We start from the raw sequence: 22,372 nt of genomic DNA, 5'->3' as shown, positions 1-22,372 counted from the left end.
CTATGATTAGTCCTTTGGAACATTGGCTAAGCTAGAATAGGAAAAAACCCCCAACCTACCACCTGGCTAGATCCTGCTACCTGATTTCCTCTCCTACTTACAAAAGGAACCTCAGAAAGTCACTTTATTCTGAAGTTATTTGCCCTTTGTTTGTTCCCAAAGAATACTCTCAACACCAAGATCAGCATAGTTTTACAGACTGCTTAACACTAATTTTAAAAACTCATTGCACACACCTGAAGAAAAGTGAGTTACATGCAGCTGAAATAACATTACAGCAGCTGAAGAGAACGGGCCCAGGTATAGACAAAGGGAACAAACCTGTACCTTGAGGTTATGTAGTCACTGGTCTGAGAGATATCAGAGTGATGACTTTAAAGGTGAAGCTTTACAGACAAGCAGAACACAGTCCTAACTGTTTTAAGATTATGGGACAAAATGGAAGACAGAGTGGATGAACATACAGTGCCTGTAACTGTCTCCAAGAAGAGAGGGCAATTGCACTGCATTAAGAGCAACAGCATGAAGAAAAATCATTGATCAAAACTAGGAAAGAAACATCACATATGTAAGAGTTCATTTCTATAACAGCATTTGTATCAGAACTGAATACGAACAAGCTGCACTGTGTACCGTTCATAATAAAACTACACAGATTACAAATAATTGGATATAACTTTCTTCACTACTTAAGTCGGAACATGTCATCATTTTCAACAGCCGCCTGCATACATGAAGTTGCTGAATATTTCCAAGCAATTAATAACTACAGCACTGATCAGCTTCTATACACATCTTGAGCATGCAAACTGAGTTAGAGTTTGGACTAAGCAAAAGAGCCCAGGCCTGGAACTGCCTCACTGATTTTCCCCTAACCACCAACCGAAGCACAAAACACGATCAGAGCACTGTATCCTCCACAGGACAGACAATACAAGAACCTTCCAAGCAGACCAAACAGCTAAACTGAAACTCAATTAACTTATTTACAAAACCACCCATTAAAACACAACTTTTAATTTTATGTATGTTTATATACTTAGCTCTAATTTGACTGTATCTGGGAGACCAAGTACCACAATTTCAGGAAGAAATGCTTCCTTGCCCTTTTACCAGGCTCTAATACATACACTGCACACATTAAAAAGCACACTTGCAGGCATATTTTCACATCCCAAGGAACTCGGTTATTTGTTAGGCACCTATGGTTTTAAACTGAAGTGGTGAAGAGTATCCAAATGTTGCACTTATTTTGCTTTTTAACCTTAGTTTAAAAAAAAGGAAACACATGTAATGCCAGTATACATTCACATCTCTGCCAATAAAGGTATTTTTTTGCACAGAAGATTTAGCACAACTAAAAACACTTCCTTATGAGTAGTGAACCTTCCTACAATTGAGCCAGCTCACTGTCAGAGGGGCCAGTTTTGATCCCAATCGCTATCTGTTGTTTAAACCTTTTTGGGAAGTAATACTTCACTAACAAGAGCATAAACTCACTATTTTTTACAGTTACACTACTGCCTAATGGCACTATGGGGAAAAAAACCCCAGAACTACTACTATAACTAGCATAACATTCTAGACCTTCAGACAAACGAGACATTATAGAATAGGAATTTTTCCCCCCTCCAGTTCAGTAGCGAAAGAGTTGTATTAAGTCATAGTTTAAAGTCTCATTCAAGACAAACATAAAAACATTTTTTCTTGAATATTAGATGCAATGTCTGAAAACCCTTACTGGTTAAATCTTCAATGTAAACAGTGGTCTGCATGTATTGAACTAATACTATAGTAGATGACTCGATACGTTTGTGATATTATCAAGAGCAAATACAATACTCACAATCATTTCAGAAGTAACACTTTGATTTCTGTTTGCTTTGAATTTAATAAGGTGCTTCTTACCCTGTGCAGTTCAAAAGCCAACATGATTCATTAATATATGAATGTGTCGTCCCTATGGAGTCTCCATGCAAAAAAAAAAAAAAATCCTATTCACACTGAGCAGAAACAAACCCTCACACAGGCACCACAGAATGAATCAACAGGCGTATGGTAAGAGATCCACCATTTGCCCAGTTCCACCAGTCAGGTCACTTATCCCTTCATACCTCAAGCAGCTTTCAGAGCTATGGAACCATATCAGTGACACTGATATTCTATTTCAGACATATTGGCAGAAATTTTGGATAAAATCTTAACTTTCAACAATAGTTCTACATGAGTAGTAGATTAGTTAAATATAACACCACAATTTTTACATTAGACAGACCTATACAATGTATAAATGATAATGTCAGTTAACACAGAAGATTCAAAACTTCCCTTCCTTCCAAAAAATTTGCCACTATTATGAAGGAGCAGATTTGTTAGCGAAACAGGCTATTTCCAAACATGCAGTTAGTCACCAACTGCCTGAGTAAAAGAATGGTAATTTTTCATCATACCAAGGAATGCTACCTGAGAATTATGATTTTAGACACAGCTTACACTATGGTATCAGCACTCCTAATTAAGTTCTTCCCTCTACGCCATACTTAGCTAATAGTACAGGGGCACAACAGGCTAAAGCAACAGCTTTTGCACTATTGCTTATTTGTTTGTTTTGTAATTCTTGCTTTTCCCAACAACCTCACAGCAATAGCAACACCAAAGTAGCTATGTTGCTGGTATTACAGCAGAAACATCACCACTAGCCAAGAAGTATTCACAGAGGTAGGTAACATTTGCAACCATCATAACACCCATGTTCTTACCTTCAAAAACGTTTTTGAAAGGAACTCCATCTCAGTAATGTTTCATTCTTTTCTCCACCTTCCCCTTAACCTTATACTTTTCCACATTTGTTATTTAGTTCAAGTTCTGAAGCAATTTTGAGTTCTTTAACTTCTAACATGACTTGCAAATGCATTGTGAAATGGGTTAAAAAAAAATCATCTAATGTTTTCTACTTTCTCCACTCCTCCAGAAGTTCTTTTCCACCGTCTTCACAAGCTTATTTTTCCAACTTGTTTGTTACGTTGTCTGCCTTGTAATTCCATTTAAAACTTTCACCCACCCTTGAAGTAATGTTGCTTTTGCTTCTCAAGTCCTAGAATACAATTTGCAGACCAATTCTGAGAATATGCAATTTACCACTTACCAGGAGGCATCGCTCTTTCATACCTGAGCTAAAAGCATGAATTTACCACACACGGTAGCAAAGTGCATGTGGGGAACAAGAACCCCCACATCATCGCCAAAGGCTGGTGTTCTGTGAGCAAAATAATCTGCCTGCTCAAGAATTTCTATCAACAGTGAACTTAAACAGGATTTAGACAAACACTGGAAACCAGAACAGGAAATTCCAGTGGGTTCATTTATTCTATTAAAGCTAGACACAAAGGAAATCATCTTACATGGCATGAAAACACACCACCTTTACTAGAGAAAGGAATTGTCCCTTTTACTGCCATGGAGCAAGTGATAGATCCAAAATCATCAGGCTCTGTCAAAGAAAACTGGTGCTCAGCTAGTGTTTCTATGTAGGAGGACACAGTGTATCTGGGGTTTTGTGCTTTGATATTAACAGTAGTTTGCATTGTCTTACCTTTACATTTTGCAGAGTTTCATTAAAGCACTGATTTTTAGTCTAAACATGCTCCATCTCTATAAACAGTCCTTTAAAAGCCTAAACCAATTACCTCACCAACATCTTGATTTTACACTTCCTCATCCTTTCCAATTTAGAAATCACATTACAACAGCGTCTACTAATAAAAAGCTTGTGCCTCATTCTAGTTCCCATCTGGTTCATGTTGTGGGGTTTTTTCCCCCCATTGCAAGATCCTTTATCAATACAGATGAGTTTATCTATGCACACTTTGTGCTTCCTTCCATTCAATCTTGTTTGACTAAACAGCTCTTCAGTTTGAGGCAAATTACAACAATAACACTTCCTTTTTCAGCAAGGAAGAGATGGTTCCATCTGTATAAAGACCATTAGGAAAAGAACTAGAAAAGTCTGAGCGCACCATAATCAATAAGTGAATCAATATTATGCTAGGTTTAAGAGTGCTGTAAGCGATCTTTTAAAATTTGATCCAGAAATATCATCATTCAGTAAATGGTGCTATATGCTTTTAACTGTGCTAATACAATTTCACCATCATCTTTCCTGTTTTGAATAGCAATACAAATATTACCATTAAAGAGCTTTAGCATTTGGCAGTGTTGCTTGGCTAAATACATGTGGTATTCTAACAGGCTGCAAGTCTAAAGTCAGTCTTCTCATGGCTAGAATTACCCTACTGGGCTGTATTTCCTTTGTCCATTTATTTCTGTTGCTACAAATAGGCCCTATTGATTTCTGCACATTTCACGAACTGTGAACATTCATGCATTGCATTATACAAAACAACAATTTTTCATCTTTCCTTCAGAAGCATCTCAAGCTAGATATAACTTCAGTTCTTTCACAATGACAAAGTCTGTCCATCTCAGTCGTGTTTCTAGGCAAGTTGTTTTTCTTCTAAGATGTATTCTTTGAAATATAGTCCAAGTAACTCTAATGATTCAAAGGACTGCCTGAATTTAGTGCCCCCTTCTCCCACTCCTTTTACAAATATTAAGCAATAGAGGAATTCTTCTAAGTCACTGGAATTTTCCTATTGCTCAACTTCCTCTTGGTTTGCCTCAAAACTCAGTTGTTATGCAGAGACTCCTCTCTCACCGAGGACACAACTTTTAGGCTGCTCACTGCTCTTTCACATTACATGAAAAACACTGTTCTGAGTAACAATAGTATTTCCGTGACAGGGATTATTAAAAAAACCCAGCAAGACAATAGCAATAGATTTGTTGCTGAAAAAGCTGATAAAGACGAACCTACAGTCTTCACAGTAAATAAAACTATTTACACTGCCATTTTTTATTCATTCCACTTATTATTCCTATGTTTTGGACTTCTGCCTCACTCTTCTAGGGCCACAGGTGAAGCAGTTCTCAATTCTGAAATGATTCACATGAACACATAAACTTCTATCTGCAAATACCAGTATAGACAAATTATTATGAGTACTCTGTTACACAGTACTTTCACATAGATGTAGCTTATTATTTAACATTAGTATGTAAACACTAATGTATACTTAAAGTATACTTAATGCTTCAAGTCTTAAGGAGTAACTAAGGAATACATTGGCTATCCAGTATTATCAAATGTTTGCAACATCCGCCTTCATCTTAATACCACACTTGTACTCAGATATGGGTAAAATCTAGTTAAATATTGACTGCTGGGAGACAAACAAGAGAATTTAAGCTTGTTCAGTTGTATCTAGAATACTTACTGTGCATGATTTGAATAATAACCCTATAGATGATTGAAAAATTTGCACATTACACGTAACAGCTTACCAGAATCAGATGAACTGAATCAATCCACTTCCAATCGTCAGTTATTGCACGTATAGAGAAGATACCATTTAAGTTCATGCTCCTTTAACTTTACTTTGCACCTTTGTGCAGCCTATCATTTTCACACAGATAGAATTTGATCGTCTGTTGCTGTTGTCAATGCAGCAACACTTCACCTGCAGTTCCTTTCAGTGTAACCAGAAGAACTATCTAGAGAGGCTCACCAGCATGCCTTTCATTTATGACTAGACAATGCAGTTCAAATAGCATTTGGAACATAAACTTCATATCTGGTATAGACTTTTCATGAAACAGGACAAGACAGTGACCAACTGCTATCTTGCTTCTTTCACCTCTTCACAGCTATTCAAGTGTTGGCTTATTACAACAAAACAATGCAACCAATTATTTCTTTGCTAAAGCTAGTATTTTGACACTTATTTCTATTAGATAAAGCAGAAGTTCTTGCCTCGAGCATTACAGAGGTTACATGTTGATTATAGGTAGTATCAGCTAGGAAGACTCTCCTCCAGCTCCAGTTCTCAGTTTTGGAGTTTTCTAAAATAAAGCATAGTTAACATCTAGGCTGAAAAAGAACTAGATCTGTTGCAGTACAAGGGCTAATGGTTTTAAACTAAAAAAGGGTAGATTCAGACTAGATAGAAGGAAGAAATGTTTCACAGTGAGGGTGGTGACACACTGGCACAGGTGGCCCAGAGAGGTGGTAGGTGCCCCATCCCTGGAAACATTCCAGGTCAGGTTGGACGGGACTCTGAGCAATCTCATCTCCTTGAACATGTCCCTGCTCATTGCAGGGAGGTTGGACTAGATGGCCTTTAAGGTCCCTTCCAACCCAATCTATTATATGATTCTATGATTCTCTCCTCCCTTCGCAAAACAAACTTAAAACTGTATTTATCCAGCTTGAGGGAAATGAGTATTAGATTCAGTCTGTTTAAGGGTCTTCTCTCTACTTAGAAAACATATTTAAATAAAACATTTTATTCTACCATTCGAAAACTACAGTCAGCTTTTCTTAGTTCTTAAGTATTCACGAACAGTAATCAAAACAGAGAAAGAATTCAAGGACAGCAGAGTTCAGAACAAAAAAAACAGTAAGGTATACACTTTATGAATAGCTCTGCAAAGGATAAATAGTTGCATTTCCATTTGTTGTCATTTTGCCATCTAGCAGCACTACAAATGCACAAATAACAAAATAGTCCCCATCTTCTGATTCTGTAAGATAACCTTTTACAATAACACTTCAAGTATATGTACAAATACACTTCATGTATTAGCAGAAGCATGATCCATCAGTATTGCATCTGTTGAGTATCGTAGTGACAGAACAGTTACTACATAGTTAGCACAGAAAGCATTGTTTATTTTGTGTCACCTTAGGTGTTAGACCACCTCCAACATCAGAAGACAAAAACCTATTACGTTTTTTGCCAACTAAGTGTTTTATACCTTCATATTATAATCATCAGGCTGCTACTAAAAGCAGCAATGTATCTCAGAAAAATTTCTTGCTTCATTCAGCAACAACATTAGCAATTACTATTCAATATAATAGTTGTAATACACAATATTCTTTTCATGCATTACTTTAATGAGGAAGAGGAAAGCTTTTATTGGCAACTCGTATTTCGTGAGCTTTGGTAACCAGTCATGACATGAAGAAACTTTGCAAGAGTATTTTCAGCATTACTCTGTCAAAATCCATCTTTGAAGATGAGTGAAGATTTTTTCCTAGGGCATCCCTTTATCATAAACCCAAAGCTTCTATAGGTCATTAAAGATGCAAAGGTACACCAGAGTATTGGAGAAACAGTATTTGTTATCAACAAATAACTGCCTGAATTACCTCAGTCTTATTATTCAGCACATCAGTGGTTGGAATCACATTATTTATAAAAAGTATTGAAGATGGAACAAAAATCCCATTAAGAACAATTACGCTGTAATTCTCACCGATACTGATAGGTGATTAAAGGTCTCTTCAGCATAAGCAGAAATCTAAAAATCAGACCAAGTGATTTAATATATACCACACAAAAAAATTAATCACATTTTACGGGCTATTAGTCAGGTTCTACAGTTTTCATAAACAGACTATTTTATTATATGAAGTGTAACAATCAATGCTGTTAACTGAAGCTGTCTCCCATAAAGAGGGCCCTTCTGTGTTGTCTAGTGCAAAAGAAGCCTTCCAAACTCACACAGAGTTTCACAAGCAGCCCAGTCCAGTGCAAACCCATTCTGTAGCTAAGAACAGTCCTATTCTTCCTTTGTCACCACTTATTTTAATTGTCTCATTTGCTATAAGTAGCTTTCCAGCATATCACCTCTATAATCCTGTTATATTGGACTACACTCACAGAAACTGGTAAGGAACTTCATTGCCTATTGCTGTCTTGTTTGGACAGCATTACTTGACATCACACGAAGATACCTGTCAGAGCATGCTAAAAATTCAATTATGTGACACAGAATTACTACAGACCGATAAATTAAAAAAAAGAATAAAATTACAAATTACATAAATGAAAGCATTTAAAAGCTATTTAGTGATCTTCACTGGGAAACAAACCATGCTTTAGTAAATTAGCCACGCTGAAGCCCCAAATCCAATATATCCCCACCACTCAAACCTTAACAGCTTAAAAGAACGGCAGTTGTAACTACCAGGATGATGAAGATGCTAAAGTCACTTCTGAAGTTTACCAAGTATATTTGTTCCCCCATATGAAGATTGTTTTATGAAGCTATGTATATTCTCTTAATCACCACAGTATTTCAACTATAGATTTTTCTACTTTAAGAGGAGCAGGGTCTGTCAAACACTATTAGAGATACAAAAAGGATCTATCTACCAGTCTCCTGACCTTTAAGGATGTCTTTAACAGCAAGGACGTAAGATTCAGGTATCACATATGTAGGGAAACCTCTTAGGAAAAACTCCATACAGTGCCACGAAAGCAGACTAAACTAACATAATAAAGGTAAGTTAACACTTTTCCTACCTCAATTGAGATACATATATAGCCTTTTACTCACCTGAAGCATAGCTTCTTTCTGTGGTACGGGGAATGCTCCCTCCTCACATGATGATGGTTTGTGAGTGGGTGGAAGATCAATCCTACAGTAAGGAAAAAATGAAATATGACATCCCATGTTTGTGAAGTCCAATTGAAGCATATTGAGTACTATTTATTTATTTTAGATGCCAAATCATCCAACACTCACAGTCAAGGACACACACCTTTCAGTCAGCAGTGACACGTATATGGAATATCGTAATGTTAACACACCAACCACTTACAATAATTCAACCATACACTTGTTGTAGAAAAGCACTGCCTTATAATTTGTTATTTGTCCTATAACATATAAGTAGACTGAACTGCCCCTGCCCCCCCCAAGTAGGATTAGGGACTACTGGTATCTATCATCATTTTCAGGTTATGAGATGCAGCTTGAGCAACGTTTACTACAACCTTTCTCTGAAAAGCCTTCAAGAATGCCTTCAAATCAATTAGCTGCAAGACTTCTCTACTGTAACTTTCTCAGTGAAAGCAAAGGGTTATAAAAGAATTAAAATGTTTAAGATTAGTCATATAAATATGCTACAGAATTTAAGAGAAATAAACAAGAAAACAGTACTTCTAACCACAGAAATGACTCCATTGTAAGAAAACGCTTTACTCATCTTGCTAGCTCAATAGATTGAAATGCTGAAAGTTATTTCACACTAAATGCTCTAAGTTATTTTATTCTTCTCCTCACTAAGTACATACAGACATAACAAACATTTCAATTTCTCATTCAGTTTAAGCATTAACTATATGCATGTGTAAAAAGACTTGTATTGACAGACATTCAAAGCCAACATCACTTCTTATGCATGTTCCAAACAGGGTCTAGACATCATCCACTTGAACTGATGAAATCTTTTCAGACTTTTTTGTTTGCTTGTTTTTGTTCAACAATATTGGATGCTTAAGAAAGTAAACCACATGTCTGGGCCAGAGACTTGAAGGAACAAAGTGGTTCCTGGAATGTTGGTTGTCAGTTGTTTCTAAGCACATATGTTTGTGGATGCTTGCATATGTATCGGGATAAATCTTAGTGGACTTCCACTTCTGCAAAGCATGGTCAATTTGCTCTACGTTAGACCTACAGTTATGATGAACTTGTAGTCTGTGGCATCAGTCAAGATGGACTTCTGCCCTGTTGTCGGGTTTTATTTCCCTCAGAACCGATTGCCTGATCAGGTCAATCCATGAGCAGTTTTCTTCCAAAAAACACTTCTGAAGAGAAAGAATTCTACACCCTCTGAAGTCATGCTTCGCTTCCTCATTTCTTTCAGAAACGCAAGTGATTTTACATTTGTCTACTCTGGAAATACAGCCCTGAAATTAGGACAGCTGAACAGCTGGTAAGGAAACTCAAACTTTTCAATTCCTGCTCAGAACAAACACTTTCTGCATATTGCTTTCATAAAAAAAAAAAAAACCCAACATACTCACACTTTGTCAAGATAGGATGGCCTTTTTTTCCTTGGGGTCAGCAGCACTGTCACAAAGATGGTAATGATAAAAAGAGCAAGGACTGCTCCAATCACAGCCCCTGCTACAGCAACAGAAGATGTCTGCTTAAATGGCACATCTGTAATGTGATAGCATAGATTACACCTTTCAGAAGTTCACATACTTTCAATAGTCATATAAGCTATTTCAGCATTGCTCTGAGAAATGTTTCTTCCTTCCATGTCTAAACAGAAAGCCTCATCCTGCACTAGCACTCTTGCAGTCTTGGCTCCGGCCACCCGACGAAAAAAATGGTTGAATTGAGAGCGCCCATGGATCATTAGTAAAACGTAAAATTTTCATTGACCACTTTTAATAAATACTAGCTGCATGCTTTTATTTTCCATTTCAAGACAAAATGAAGTCACAGAACACATGCTTTGCACTTACATGAGCAAATGAGGTGTTAATTCAAAAAGCTAGACAACTATGGCTTTATTGGCAATCTTTCTTTAAAGTCACTGAAGTCTGCAGAAAGGAATAAGGGAAATTTAAAATCCAGGGGAAAAAAAATATATTACTCAGAGCAATGAACATGCAAACTCACTAATACTTGGCTTATGCTTATCAAAGCAACCCCTAAGACTATCTATCATCTCCAGGACTTCACACTTCAAGCTACAAGAAACAGTCTCTTTCGTAATTTTTTAACAAAGAGAACAGTTTTTTTTTTAAAAAAAACACCACTTTTTTCATTTGCCCTTAGCATTGTCAGACCTGATGTTTTACAATGCTCATACTGAATTAACACACTTATCAGTCTTTAAAGGTCACCCATTTCACTATGCTAGGATTTCACAAAGTTTTAAATCTTAAAGCTGTGACACCTGTTAGCATACTTTAATTCAGTATGCTCAACCACAGTTTCAAACTTGCAACAAAAGGCTTGTTAACAAGTTGCACAATCGGAGTTACTAACATTAGCTTCACTGACACTTCTACCTGTAAAATACAGGTACCATACAGAAATAATACTCTGATCTACACTGATTACTAGATCAGAAAGGTACACAGCAAGGGAGTTTAACACAGCTCTCTACTTGTAACATATTTCTAATGCAGTTTACTTCAGCTATTTTCCTTTAGAAATAATCATGTGCTGTGTTTATCCAAACACCACACAACCATCTTCTATTTAATCTCTTAGCAGAAGAAATTTTAGGAGCTTCTCCAGCTATATATTCTATTCATAGGTCAAAACAAAACCAACTATCCAATCTGTTTTATCACTCATTATTCTAATACTGTTCTGCCTATACAGAAAGCTGAACAACGGCATCTTTTCTTCATCCCTTATTTTGAAAAACAAACAAAAATCCCAACCCCAACCCACTTCATCATTCCCAATTTAATAAAGCGATTCCTGTCCTCTCACTGCATATGAAAGACCTGACAGCAATACCCCCGGGATGAGTCATGCAGGTATGTCTACCTAGATTGAACAAAACTGAAATAAGCATTTTTGGTGACTTTCTTAAAGCGAAGGGATGAAGTCATAGATTAACAGCTTACAGGAAGCTAATTCACTCTAGATCAACATTACTTATCATCTTCAGTAATTACTGTTTTATTTTACAAAACAGCTTTCTTCATATAAGCTCCATTCGTCTGTCAGTACCAGTCTATATACGTAAGAAACATAATTCCTATTTTCTCCTGAAGAACAGGCACATGAGTAAGTAGAAGGCTCACTTAAGCCAACTAAAATGCAGGGGTTAAGCTTAGTGTACACTGGGTGCCCTCTCATTTAAGTAAGTCGCATGTAACTAATATACACCATTAGGTCCAAAATTCATGAAGATGCTTTAGTTTTGTGATTACAACTTCACCAGATGAGTTTCTTGACTGTTTCATACTGTACTAACTTTACAGTGTCTTTTTTTGTGGTAAATTCTGCTGTAATATTGAAACATCATGAAGTATAATACTGTCAATGAAAGTTCAGCCATTGAATCCCATTTTAGGTGACATGACAATAGTCACCCATTTACCTCTGAACACCAGAGGTAAACATCAATGTCCCAGGAAGTGTAGCAGCATACAGGAACTGAAATGCAATTACCACAGGGCTCATGTATTTTGCTTTTTTGAATCACTTCGGCAAAACAGTAGGCACAGAAACTAGACGTCTAACCAGAAGAATCATCAGAAACCCAGAATACCATACCAAGCTTAACAAGCCAGAGAACACCCAGGATGCATGGTGCCAGCTACACAGCATTTGAACCACTAGCTGGTCAGAAATAGATGGGAATTGATTCACTCTAAGAAATATGGTTAAAGCACAGCTACAGCAACAGAAAAAAATTTTTTTTTTTTGAAGAAGGTGAGTCCTAGACAGTGTATCAGCTGTGCTTAAAGTGAAAGTACCCAGACAGCAACTACCCACATGTATCATTCTCAAGTTTCATACTTTTTAAAATTGTTTCTAAAGACACCTATTCTATAAGCCTAGGGTCTCCAAGAGGAAATGCTAAAAAGCCCAACTTAAACAGCTTAAATACTTCAATTCCTTCTATGCAGCCTCCGGTTTTATCATGTTTTTTTACCTTAAATTTTAAGAATATATCCATCAAACATTTTTGAACAGTACCTATGTTCCAGAATGTAACAAAAAGTTTATTCACACAACAGCCATTTGTACTTACAATCAATTCTTTTTACAGTAGACATAATGTACAAAACATTGCAACACGCGTAAGCCCTATCCCTATTATCAACTTCAAAACATATCAACTTCTTAATCCATAGGAATTAAATATATATATATTTTTAAAAGCAAAACAAAAAATCCACAGAGACAAAAGCAAGATATCCCATGTGGAGAACAGGTTTACGGTTATGTTTATTTCCATGTTACACCATCTTTTAAAGATGATAGATCAAGTATTTTTTATTTCAAGAGAGGTATGATCTCTTTATTCCAGAAATAATTTGGATCAGAACTTTCTGCTAGAAATCTAACTCCTTTCCATGTGCTTGCACTCAAACTACAGACACACACAATATCATTTGCTATTGTTTTTGAGACTGTGGTCAATCATGTATCAGTACTCCATTAATCCAAACATGAACTTAAGTTGTTTAGGGATGCTTTTCCATTTGAATTTCAAATAAAGCTGTTGTCTTAATCTTTTTTGAAGACATGCAGTCGTATGCAATCACAGTGTATTGTCTACAACGCTCAATACAACTATTTTTGTGAAGCTCCAAATGCTGTAAGCTAACAAAGATCATGAGGTTAGAAAAGAACTTCCAGCATAAATGCTAATGAAGCAGCTGTAATTATGCAGCCTATTTCATTTTAAAGGTAGCAGAAATGTCTCCCTTTTCAGGTTTCAAATACTAATAAGCCTTATCAGCTTCATCTTCTTGAGCTAAACACTTAAAAATGTCACTTCAAAGGATCTACTACTCTAATTATGAATTTATCATTGTTCTCTAATTCATATAAGATTATTTCATTCCTCCCTACATAATCAGCAGAATTAGTTTGATGAAACTGCTCAAGACTAAGCAGATCTACTTCAGATGTCAAACGAGATGTCCTACCATACAAAGCATACAATGTCATTTTGAAGAACAACATGTTAAATCAGTATTGATTATTTGCAGGGAAAACAAATCCACTGCGGTACAGACTGCACAATTTATCTGAACTCCTGTTTCATAGATTCTGTAATTGTACCATTGGAGAGTGTGTTTTCACTATATGAATTAGTAATGCAAGTGCTCACTTCCCTACTAATAATCTGAAATTCTAGTTACCCTCTTCAAAGCAAGCATTGTAATTTATTCCGAAGCAGCGTAAAACCACTGTTTTAACTTCTGGTCATAAAAATTCTAGCAAATGCTTTGACACCTCTTAGCATGCTTAATGTTTATTGGCACCAGAAAAATAAGCAAATTGACATTAGCCTCCAACTTCAATAACTATTACAGTTCTCTTCGTTGAGTCCAATTCTCCAGCTTTCAAATTCAATGGTAAGATTCCCACAAAGCCTCAGAAATAGGTCTTTAAAATTGTACCCTGTGTACTTGTAAGAAGAGTCTTCTATTCATTGATGAGCTTTGACATCCTGCCAATTATAGGCCTAACAAAATATCTTACTGTATGTATATATACACACTAGTATAAGCTTTAGAAATCAATGACTATAAAAAATAATTTTTCATCTTTTTCAAAGACAAGCCTTTGACCTGTTTACAGTTACTCCTCAAAATTTTGTTCATAAGTTAGTTTCAGTGCAATGACTTCTTTTAAGTACGTAGTTACAAGAAGGCTCATTAAAATGCTAAGAGGTATTCATTTTTGTGCAGAAAAACCTAAAATAAAGCTTTGATTCTGCTGTAACTCATTTTAATTGGTATTTACTATACAGAAGCATTAAGTCTACCATGGATAGTATCTAGATTGGAATAATTGGCCTAATCTGTCAAGTAAATGCCCCCAAAGATTTTATTATCCTTGTCTTAGGTAAACTTCTTTTTATATCAGAAAGCCAAGACAGCCACTTTTTATTTTTAAACAATTTTGAATGGCAACTTTAATTTAGCCTTTTTTACCTCTGACATAGACCAATATAGCACTCTGCATTAAAAGTCAAATCTTAAACAGTAGTACAGCATTGGGAAAAAAAAAAAAAAGCAGCTCAAATACATTTTCCCCAGATTCAATATTTTCATTTGTCAAGTCACAATATAAAAACCTTCCAAAAAAAAGTTTCAAAAAGTTTATTCCTCCTCTTGTGTAAGTATAAACAATCTGAAAGTGATCAGCCAATGAAATGAACTGTAGGTACACATTTAGTTTTCAGTGGTTACTACACATACCACTCCCTCCGAGATATTACCGAGCCATCTATGTGAGAAACAAAGTCTTCTTCATTGTCATCGTAACATTCACCACCCATATACTTCATTCCCAATGTTCCGCTTCCATAGTAATCCATTGGTCTTTCGTAACGTTCCTGGTACCTGTTAAGATTGTCTATATTGTTCCACTCTGGTTTTTCAGGGTCTTCTAAATAATCTTTAGATATTAAGCTGTTCATTGGATGCTTTATTTCTTTTTTTATACTGTCAGGATAAGAATCCACATCATCTGACTGAAGAACATCTATTTGAGACTCTTTTTGCATATCTGATGGTGGAATGTAGTTCTTAGCAAAGTAGTCACCACGGAACGTCCGTCTTCTCCTATAGCAGATAATTCCAACCAGAACACTGACAAGTATGAGGAAGAGAGCCCCACCCACCGCACTACCGATGACAGTACCCCAAGAGTCTTCCTGCATTGCTGGCAAGGTTGAAGTTGGGAAATTTATTATTCTAGGTTCTGTTGCTAAACCTGTGATGCCATCAGTCGAAGGATGCCAGGGAACCGTGGGCAGTCGAGTGGTAGTAGTGGGAGGATCTAATGGAAAGAGCAAAGAAGTAGACAAGACACAGAAAAGGCACAGAATGTCAATGCAAGCTAAATCAGTTAAGGGTTTATAAGAAAGCAAAGTTGATGGGTATGTTCTACAAGAATAGTTTTTCATTCTCAGGTTCATGGTACTACAAAAAGTCTTACACTTCCCACAGGCTTTGAACTAGCTTCATTGTATGTGGTTTTGAGCTATGCTGCAGCAGGATAAGTAGTATAGCGAGAAAATAAAATAATCTTTAAGTAGATATTTTGCCCTTCTCAAAGAGATGCAGCTTTTCTGCTCAGATGTTCATTGTTCATGGCTTGTTATTTACCTCCCCCATGGAAGAATGCTGTCTATTCGGAAAAAAAACCAAGCAGTCCTCTCTTTCCAGCTAGCAGTCAGGAATACTGGATCAAGTTAATTGATTATGCCACACAGTCAATTATTCCACATTAATTTCCCATTTCAGAAATGGGTCCCGGCACTGAGTATAAGAATGAAAAACTATGAGTTGTGTGCTCAGTCAGCAGCACATGAACTACTTATTTTTAAGCTATTGTCTCCACAAACATTTGTTGCATTAATACAACTTACTCAGCTTCACCTTAGGATTAGTGAAAGAAGCATAGTTAAAAGTGGCATGTATTAATCTCAAAATAACACTTAGGTTGAGCAAGGAGCTTTCAGGATTTCAAAATAAAAAAACTGGAACATTTGTAGAAATGATTTCTATACATTTTGTTCCCTCACGCACAAACAAATTTCCATATTCATTCCTCAATATAAAATATCAACTGATTTCATGCCAGGTTATGCAAGTAAACGAGAGATTGCCAGATACCAAGCTTCTCCAGCACTCAGCTTTTTCTTTTGTTCTTTAGGTCTACTGGAGATGTACGCATCTGTATTGAAGACAAGTTTGCAAATGATGGGCAGATGACACCGAGAAAGCCTGCTGAGATTATCCCAGTCAATTGCAATGTTACATGCAACTCCAGTTTCTATTTCTGTGCCAAAACTGGCTTTTTGCCTCGCCCAATGCAAGATAACTTTAAAATCAGTAAAGCAACAAACAGTAAGCATGTTTTTACAGCTAGAATCTTTTAGAGATAATATTACATGGACAGCCAAATAGCTCATTATGTCATGTTATTTAGTTGAATGCCCATAAGCAAGATTCATGGAACTACTACTGCCATATTAGAGGCACCCTAAATTTACCACCACAAAAAGTAAAATAGATAGAACTGGAGATTTGTCAAGTTTCCAGTTATTTGACAAATCATAACTTTTAATCTTACTGTTCGAGACAGCCATACAGTTCTCTCATACTAGGCAGTATTGCCACATTTGTCATGATCCTTACAAATCATACCTCAGACTGCACCTCACCACTGAACACAACATTTTGAGCTTGACATAAGTAAAGTTTTACACAGATTTTCAAAGCACATAATTATATTACTTGACTATGTAGAAGTGGTGATTTGTTAGGGAGCTATACATAAATGAAATGAATTTGACAGAAGACAGGAAACTGAACAAGGAAGATGCACTACTAAAATGAACAAGAAGAATTCAGATTATGATTTTAGTAAAAACTGATTTAAAGTGAGTTTAATAATTTAATGGAGAAGTAAAGATTAAGGAATCCAAGTTTACCAGGGTTCCCCTGTCCCACAAATCGATAGGTCAAGACATTAAACTCAAAACCCGCTTCCTTGAAAAAGTTTTTTTGTTTGTTTTGGGGTTCTTTTTGGGTTTGTTTGTTTTTTTTAAGACACAAGATTTGTTAGCTTAAAATACCATTTCAGACAATACTAGCAGTATCTTCTTCCATGCTATACATGCTTTGTTTTTGTTTTTTGTTTTGTTTTTTGTTTTGTTTTTGTTTTTAAACTGGCTTTGTAATTGTTCATCTATTTCCCTCTGATACTGATGGCTGAAGTCTCATCCTCCACATCCACAACATAAAATACACTTTCACAAGTACGCAGTATTTGCACCCTGGCAAGTTTAACCACCACGCATGTGAAAAACAACAGTAGCAATTATATTCTATTAACAACATATCAAAGGATCCATGCAGACCAGGGAGCTGAAAGTGGCAGAAATTCTGGAAAATTTTGTTTTTGGTTAAATTAATCTTGATTTCCTTTTTTGTCTCTATGCTCTGAACCCTGTTCAAATCCTTATTACATATGCCCTGTACTAATTATGAGGACAAGTGAAGACAAAGAAAGAAGTTTCCTTACTATTATGTAGCTACCACCCTCACTAGCATAGGATCGAAGACATAATTATAATAGGATAGGACACATAACTGAAGAACACAAAAACCCACTTTCTGGTATGGAAGAGTAAACCCATCAGCTCCCTCCATACATAAAATAAGCCAAGTTTTCCTAGTTTGTTTCAAAGCTTTTAATACTTTTCTACCACGAAAAGCAAGATTTGCTCTTTACTTCAAATGAAGCTCTCATACCTTCTCAAAGGCACTACGCTCCAGTACGCTTAATTTTTCCTCTATTACTTATTTTCCAGATGTTTCCCAAGAAAGTTGGTACCAACTTTCAACAGCTTCAGTCTGATATTTTTGTTTTTCCCTTAAATGACTATTCTTTATATAGTTTTCCCAACTCTTGCAATACAAACAACTTATCTTGGACAGATGAACTTCTACAATTGTTTTTAGTAGAGACATCTGACCACATGATGTGTTTCATGTCACCAAATACTGCACCTCACCTCCTCAATTCCCCTGCAGTACATACTTGTTCAAATGTCCAGGACCCATCTTGGCTTCCGTGGGAATTCAAAGCCAACAAGAAGCCAAGTGTCAGAACGATGAGTGGGCAAAGAGATGGATGGACGGATCATCCTCAGAACCAGGCCATTAGCTTAAAAAAAACTTAGGTTAAGTCTCATTTTGGTATCAACAAGCACACCATTATTACAATCAAGTAGAGAACACAGTATTTTTAAACTGCAAGCTGCTTTGTCTTTAGTCCACTATGAAGTATATCAGGGTAAGGTGACCAGCTCTATAACAAGGAAGAACAACATTTCCCACTGGCACACATCCCCTTGGGCTAAGATTCACCACTTAAGCATTACAAGAAGCAAAGTTTTGGAAGGGATGGTGCCTTGGCTAGTTGTGTATTAATATGATGAAAGTCTGTCTAATTTCAAAAGCCATGATAAAGTCTAGTTCTCCTCATTTAAAAAAAACAAACCCCACACGATTCAAGAACGACACTGACTCCCACACCCCTTTCTTTGCCCTCTACAAGACAGGGACCTGTTATCAATTACTTAAAATGCAAAAGTGAGTTGGCTTTGCACAAATTATAAGGTCTGTCTCTCTGCAGTTCTCATTTTACTGAGTGAAAGTGCCTGCCCATGTAGTTGTTACATATATGTTTTAACAGACATCTTTACCTCTGCTTCTTAACCTGCTGTTATCGATAAATTTCCTTTAGATGCCAAATATCTAATAATTTAAGTACTTGATATGTCTATGTAGCTGCACATTATAAAAGCAGCCCTTTCTTTCAACTGCTGAAAAGCTTATGTTGCAACTCCTTTATAAGAGCAGGGAAAGCAGCCTTTCCATAAAAGGCTTTCTGAATATCTGAGAAAAAATGATTTTGAAGCTTATCATTGTTTCTCCAACCATTCCCTGTCTAAAGTTAGGTAGCGGGCAAGGACAGTGTGTAACCCTCTCTCCATAAAGTGTCTTGTGTATATAGGTTCCACATTGGAGTTAAACATTTTTCTTAGGATTATCTTCAGTTTGCTCCCTCCCATTTTGGCAGCATGATAGATATGAAGATTGAAATCAGCCTGAAGCAACCGGCAATTTCTTTCAGAGTCATTCTTCCATTTTCAAAGTTCAGTGTACTTCTGCAGTTTCTAACTGTGATTTCCATGCACCAAGTAGAACATTTTCATATTTCTTGGGGACACCAGAGTACAACTGTTATCATTAACATAACCTCAAGCTTGCAAGGAATATTCAGGAACAACATTTAAAGTTCAAAGCCTACTATACCAGGCAGCATCCAAATCAGCAGTTAGGTTATCCTGAGACCCACTCCTCTACACAGAAAAAAAGCAGTTTATCAATATCCCTTCCAATATATACTTTAGAAAATACAAGACTGCCTGTATTCACAGTGATCTCAGAAAAAGAGGTCTATACATGAAGAAACAAAACCAAAAAATACGAATAGCCTCTGCTATGTTAACCCTGACAATATTGACTCTACAAGAAGGTGACTGTACTTACAAGTCACATCTTCCTAGAATTGCTAGGATTGCTGCCTAACAAAGGCTGGCTTTATTTTTAACAAAAAGTAGTCTCTTCCAAAGGCAGTCATTCGAACAGACGACAAAGGAAGCAAATATATTCCCATCTGGATGTCAGCCTCACAGGTCACCTCTCTTGCAAATGGAGAAGGGGGAAGCCTCAGTAAACAGTATGAGGATGAGGGAAGAAAATAAAAGTTCAATTCCTCATTAAAAAAAGCTCAGTTAATCTCTATTACAAGATGAAGTGCTTTACATAATCAAGCTGAGAGCGTGTTTTGGAAAACCTGTTGCTGTAGGACTGTCAGGAGCTTCAACAACACTTGATCACCTCTGAACTCCATGAGGAGCATGACTTGCTTTTGCTGGACAACTACACAAATGAAGTTTAACTTCGTATCACTGAACAAGTAGGAAACAGCTGTGCCTTAAAACTAGTATTGAAAAAGTGTCTAGCTTCAAAGACCATTTTAGTATTTCGTTATCCATATAAAGCTGAATCATCTCCTGTAACTAAAAGCTGGTGAATCTATCACTTAGTCCCTGACAACTACTTCTCCTATATTTCTCTATTCCACTTTAAGAATATTAACATAAAGGTTAGAAGCACAACATAATTCATTAAAAATACAGCTTTATTTTTTAACAATGCAATTAGGACCAAAAGCATTTTTTGCTCAGCTTACATTCCAATCCTACAACACATTTCAACTTAATAGTTACTTTTCCAAGCAGTTAAAAAGCTTTACAACCACCAGCATCGTGACTGTTCAGAAACATTAACTTCATAAATCCTCTTTGACGGCTTCATAATTGAAATTTGAAAAATAGCGTGATCATATAGCTTTGCATCTTGCAGACAAAACTCCATGTTTTTACCAAGTTTTATATAGCAGAGAATAACTAACACAGAAAAATAAGCTAATTAAATGATTGCTCTCCAGTACAGCACTGCCATGTTCACCATTACTAGATAATATCTGCTCAATCAAGTAAAAAATTAAGGTGGTAAGCAGTTTGACTTAAAGTTTACTACTTCAGTCATATCTTCTGTACTCCTGATGTGAATCTCTATGTTCCCGCTGTAAATAAACCTGAATGGTTAAGATGGACGTTTTTGCTATTTCATAGGCACTTACCCATCCTGCATCATTTTAAGGGCATGTTAGTTATTTAACAAGCCAGTCACACTGCAAAGCTAGTCTTTGTTACAATAACATATTCTTAATTTCTGAAAACAATACAGGTGCTGTATTTTGATTGCCTTCTCTCTCTCATTTTAATGAAGTCTCCCATATACTAAAAGTTAATATACAGCGCTTTTAATTAGTTTGGTATAATCTTCTCTAAGGTATCTAGAGCAGAACACTGGATGCTTGTCTCAAGTGTTAAACTGAAGTGTAAGACTTGCCTGAGCATTAGTTATAGTGATACAGCACCAGGTTTATTCCAAGTTGCCTACAAATCACCTGTGTTTTCTTATATGTTGGTGAGGCTACAAACTCCAAGATTAACGTGAAGCTTTTAAGAACTGAAATTAATTTACGGTCAACTGAAGTATTTGTTTTTAGTGGTGCACCTAACTTGTAGAACCATGACTCTGTATGATCTCTAGCTAGCTGAGGTTGGGTTTTGGCACTCCCTGAAAACAGCGAAGTTATGCTATTTGCAGTGAAGTTACTGCAGCAAACGTATCCATCAGTCCACACCAAAGACCAACTTCGGCAACTGAAGTGCCTTTGCAGTAAACTAACTTAAGTTATGTTGCATTTGCCATAGGCTAGAAAATACGCCATTCACCACAGCTCAACTAGCGGGTATTTCTATTTCGCTTTTTTTTTTTGAAGAAGTCATTTATTTTAGGAAATATCGTATAAGATTTCCTACTTAACCCATCTTAGTCTGTTAGTCACAAACATAATTCGAATGATAGCCTTATATTTTCACACATGACAGTCACGGTAAAAAGCATGAGTTCTACTTACAGTGGACCACAGTCACACAACTGACAACTTGAGAAGTGGTGGACTTGAAAAAACTTCCCCCCTCCTTGCAGTTAGAATAGGGTTGAGAAGAGAGCTACACTCAGAAAACAATACAGTTTAAATGTATTTGAATGTTACATACCAGCAGAATATTTTACCCTCTCTAACGACGATATCCTAATTTTTTTCACTTGATATTTCTTACAATGTCACAGTCTTCATAATTGTTTTGACACTGTTACACAGCCATGAGTTCTCCATAAAGGAAGCATTAGAACCAAGCACCCAAAAGTAAGCTCACAGAAGTGACTTCTGTAATAATTTGCAGCACTTAAATTATATAAAATTCTAGCTATTAGAAGACTGTTAAGTCATTAACAAATAATTCCACTGTCTCAAACTATTTTGAAGTCTCCAGCTAACTAGCTCATTAAGTAGTCAATTAGAACTTACTAGTTTTCCACCATGGCCTGCAGTACAGTTATGTCCGTCTGAAACACCATCCTTTGCTCTAAACATGCAGACAACTATCAAATATGAATTGAGACAGATGCACCTTCAAATATCCTGTATCTTCAGTTTTAGTCTTAAGTTTCCATTCTCACCTCAATCCTTGAGTGCTCACATTTAGTTTTAAGTTCTTATGAAGAAGTTATCATGTTTATAT

At 36.3% G+C, this 22,372-nt stretch overlaps 1 protein-coding gene across 1 annotated transcript in view; it reads right to left on the bottom strand.

Annotated features, from left to right (window-relative positions):
- Positions 1-22,372, bottom strand: part of NECTIN3 (nectin cell adhesion molecule 3) — a gene marked incomplete at both ends in the record, with an annotated part of 103,651 nt that overhangs the window by 37,554 nt on the left and 43,725 nt on the right. Inside the window, one exon of the mRNA XM_082007226.1 lies at positions 14,829-15,411. Within this exon, the coding sequence (XP_081863352.1) occupies positions 14,829-15,411 (583 nt within the window). The remainder of the gene's footprint in view (positions 1-14,828; positions 15,412-22,372) is intronic.

This window comes from Phaethon aethereus (genome assembly GCF_964289735.1).
Source record: "Phaethon aethereus genome assembly, chromosome: 1".
Lineage (NCBI taxonomy): Eukaryota > Metazoa > Chordata > Aves > Phaethontiformes > Phaethontidae > Phaethon > Phaethon aethereus.
The sequence above is the reverse complement of the archived record's forward strand: the minus strand, read 5'-3'. Positions and strand labels throughout refer to the sequence as shown.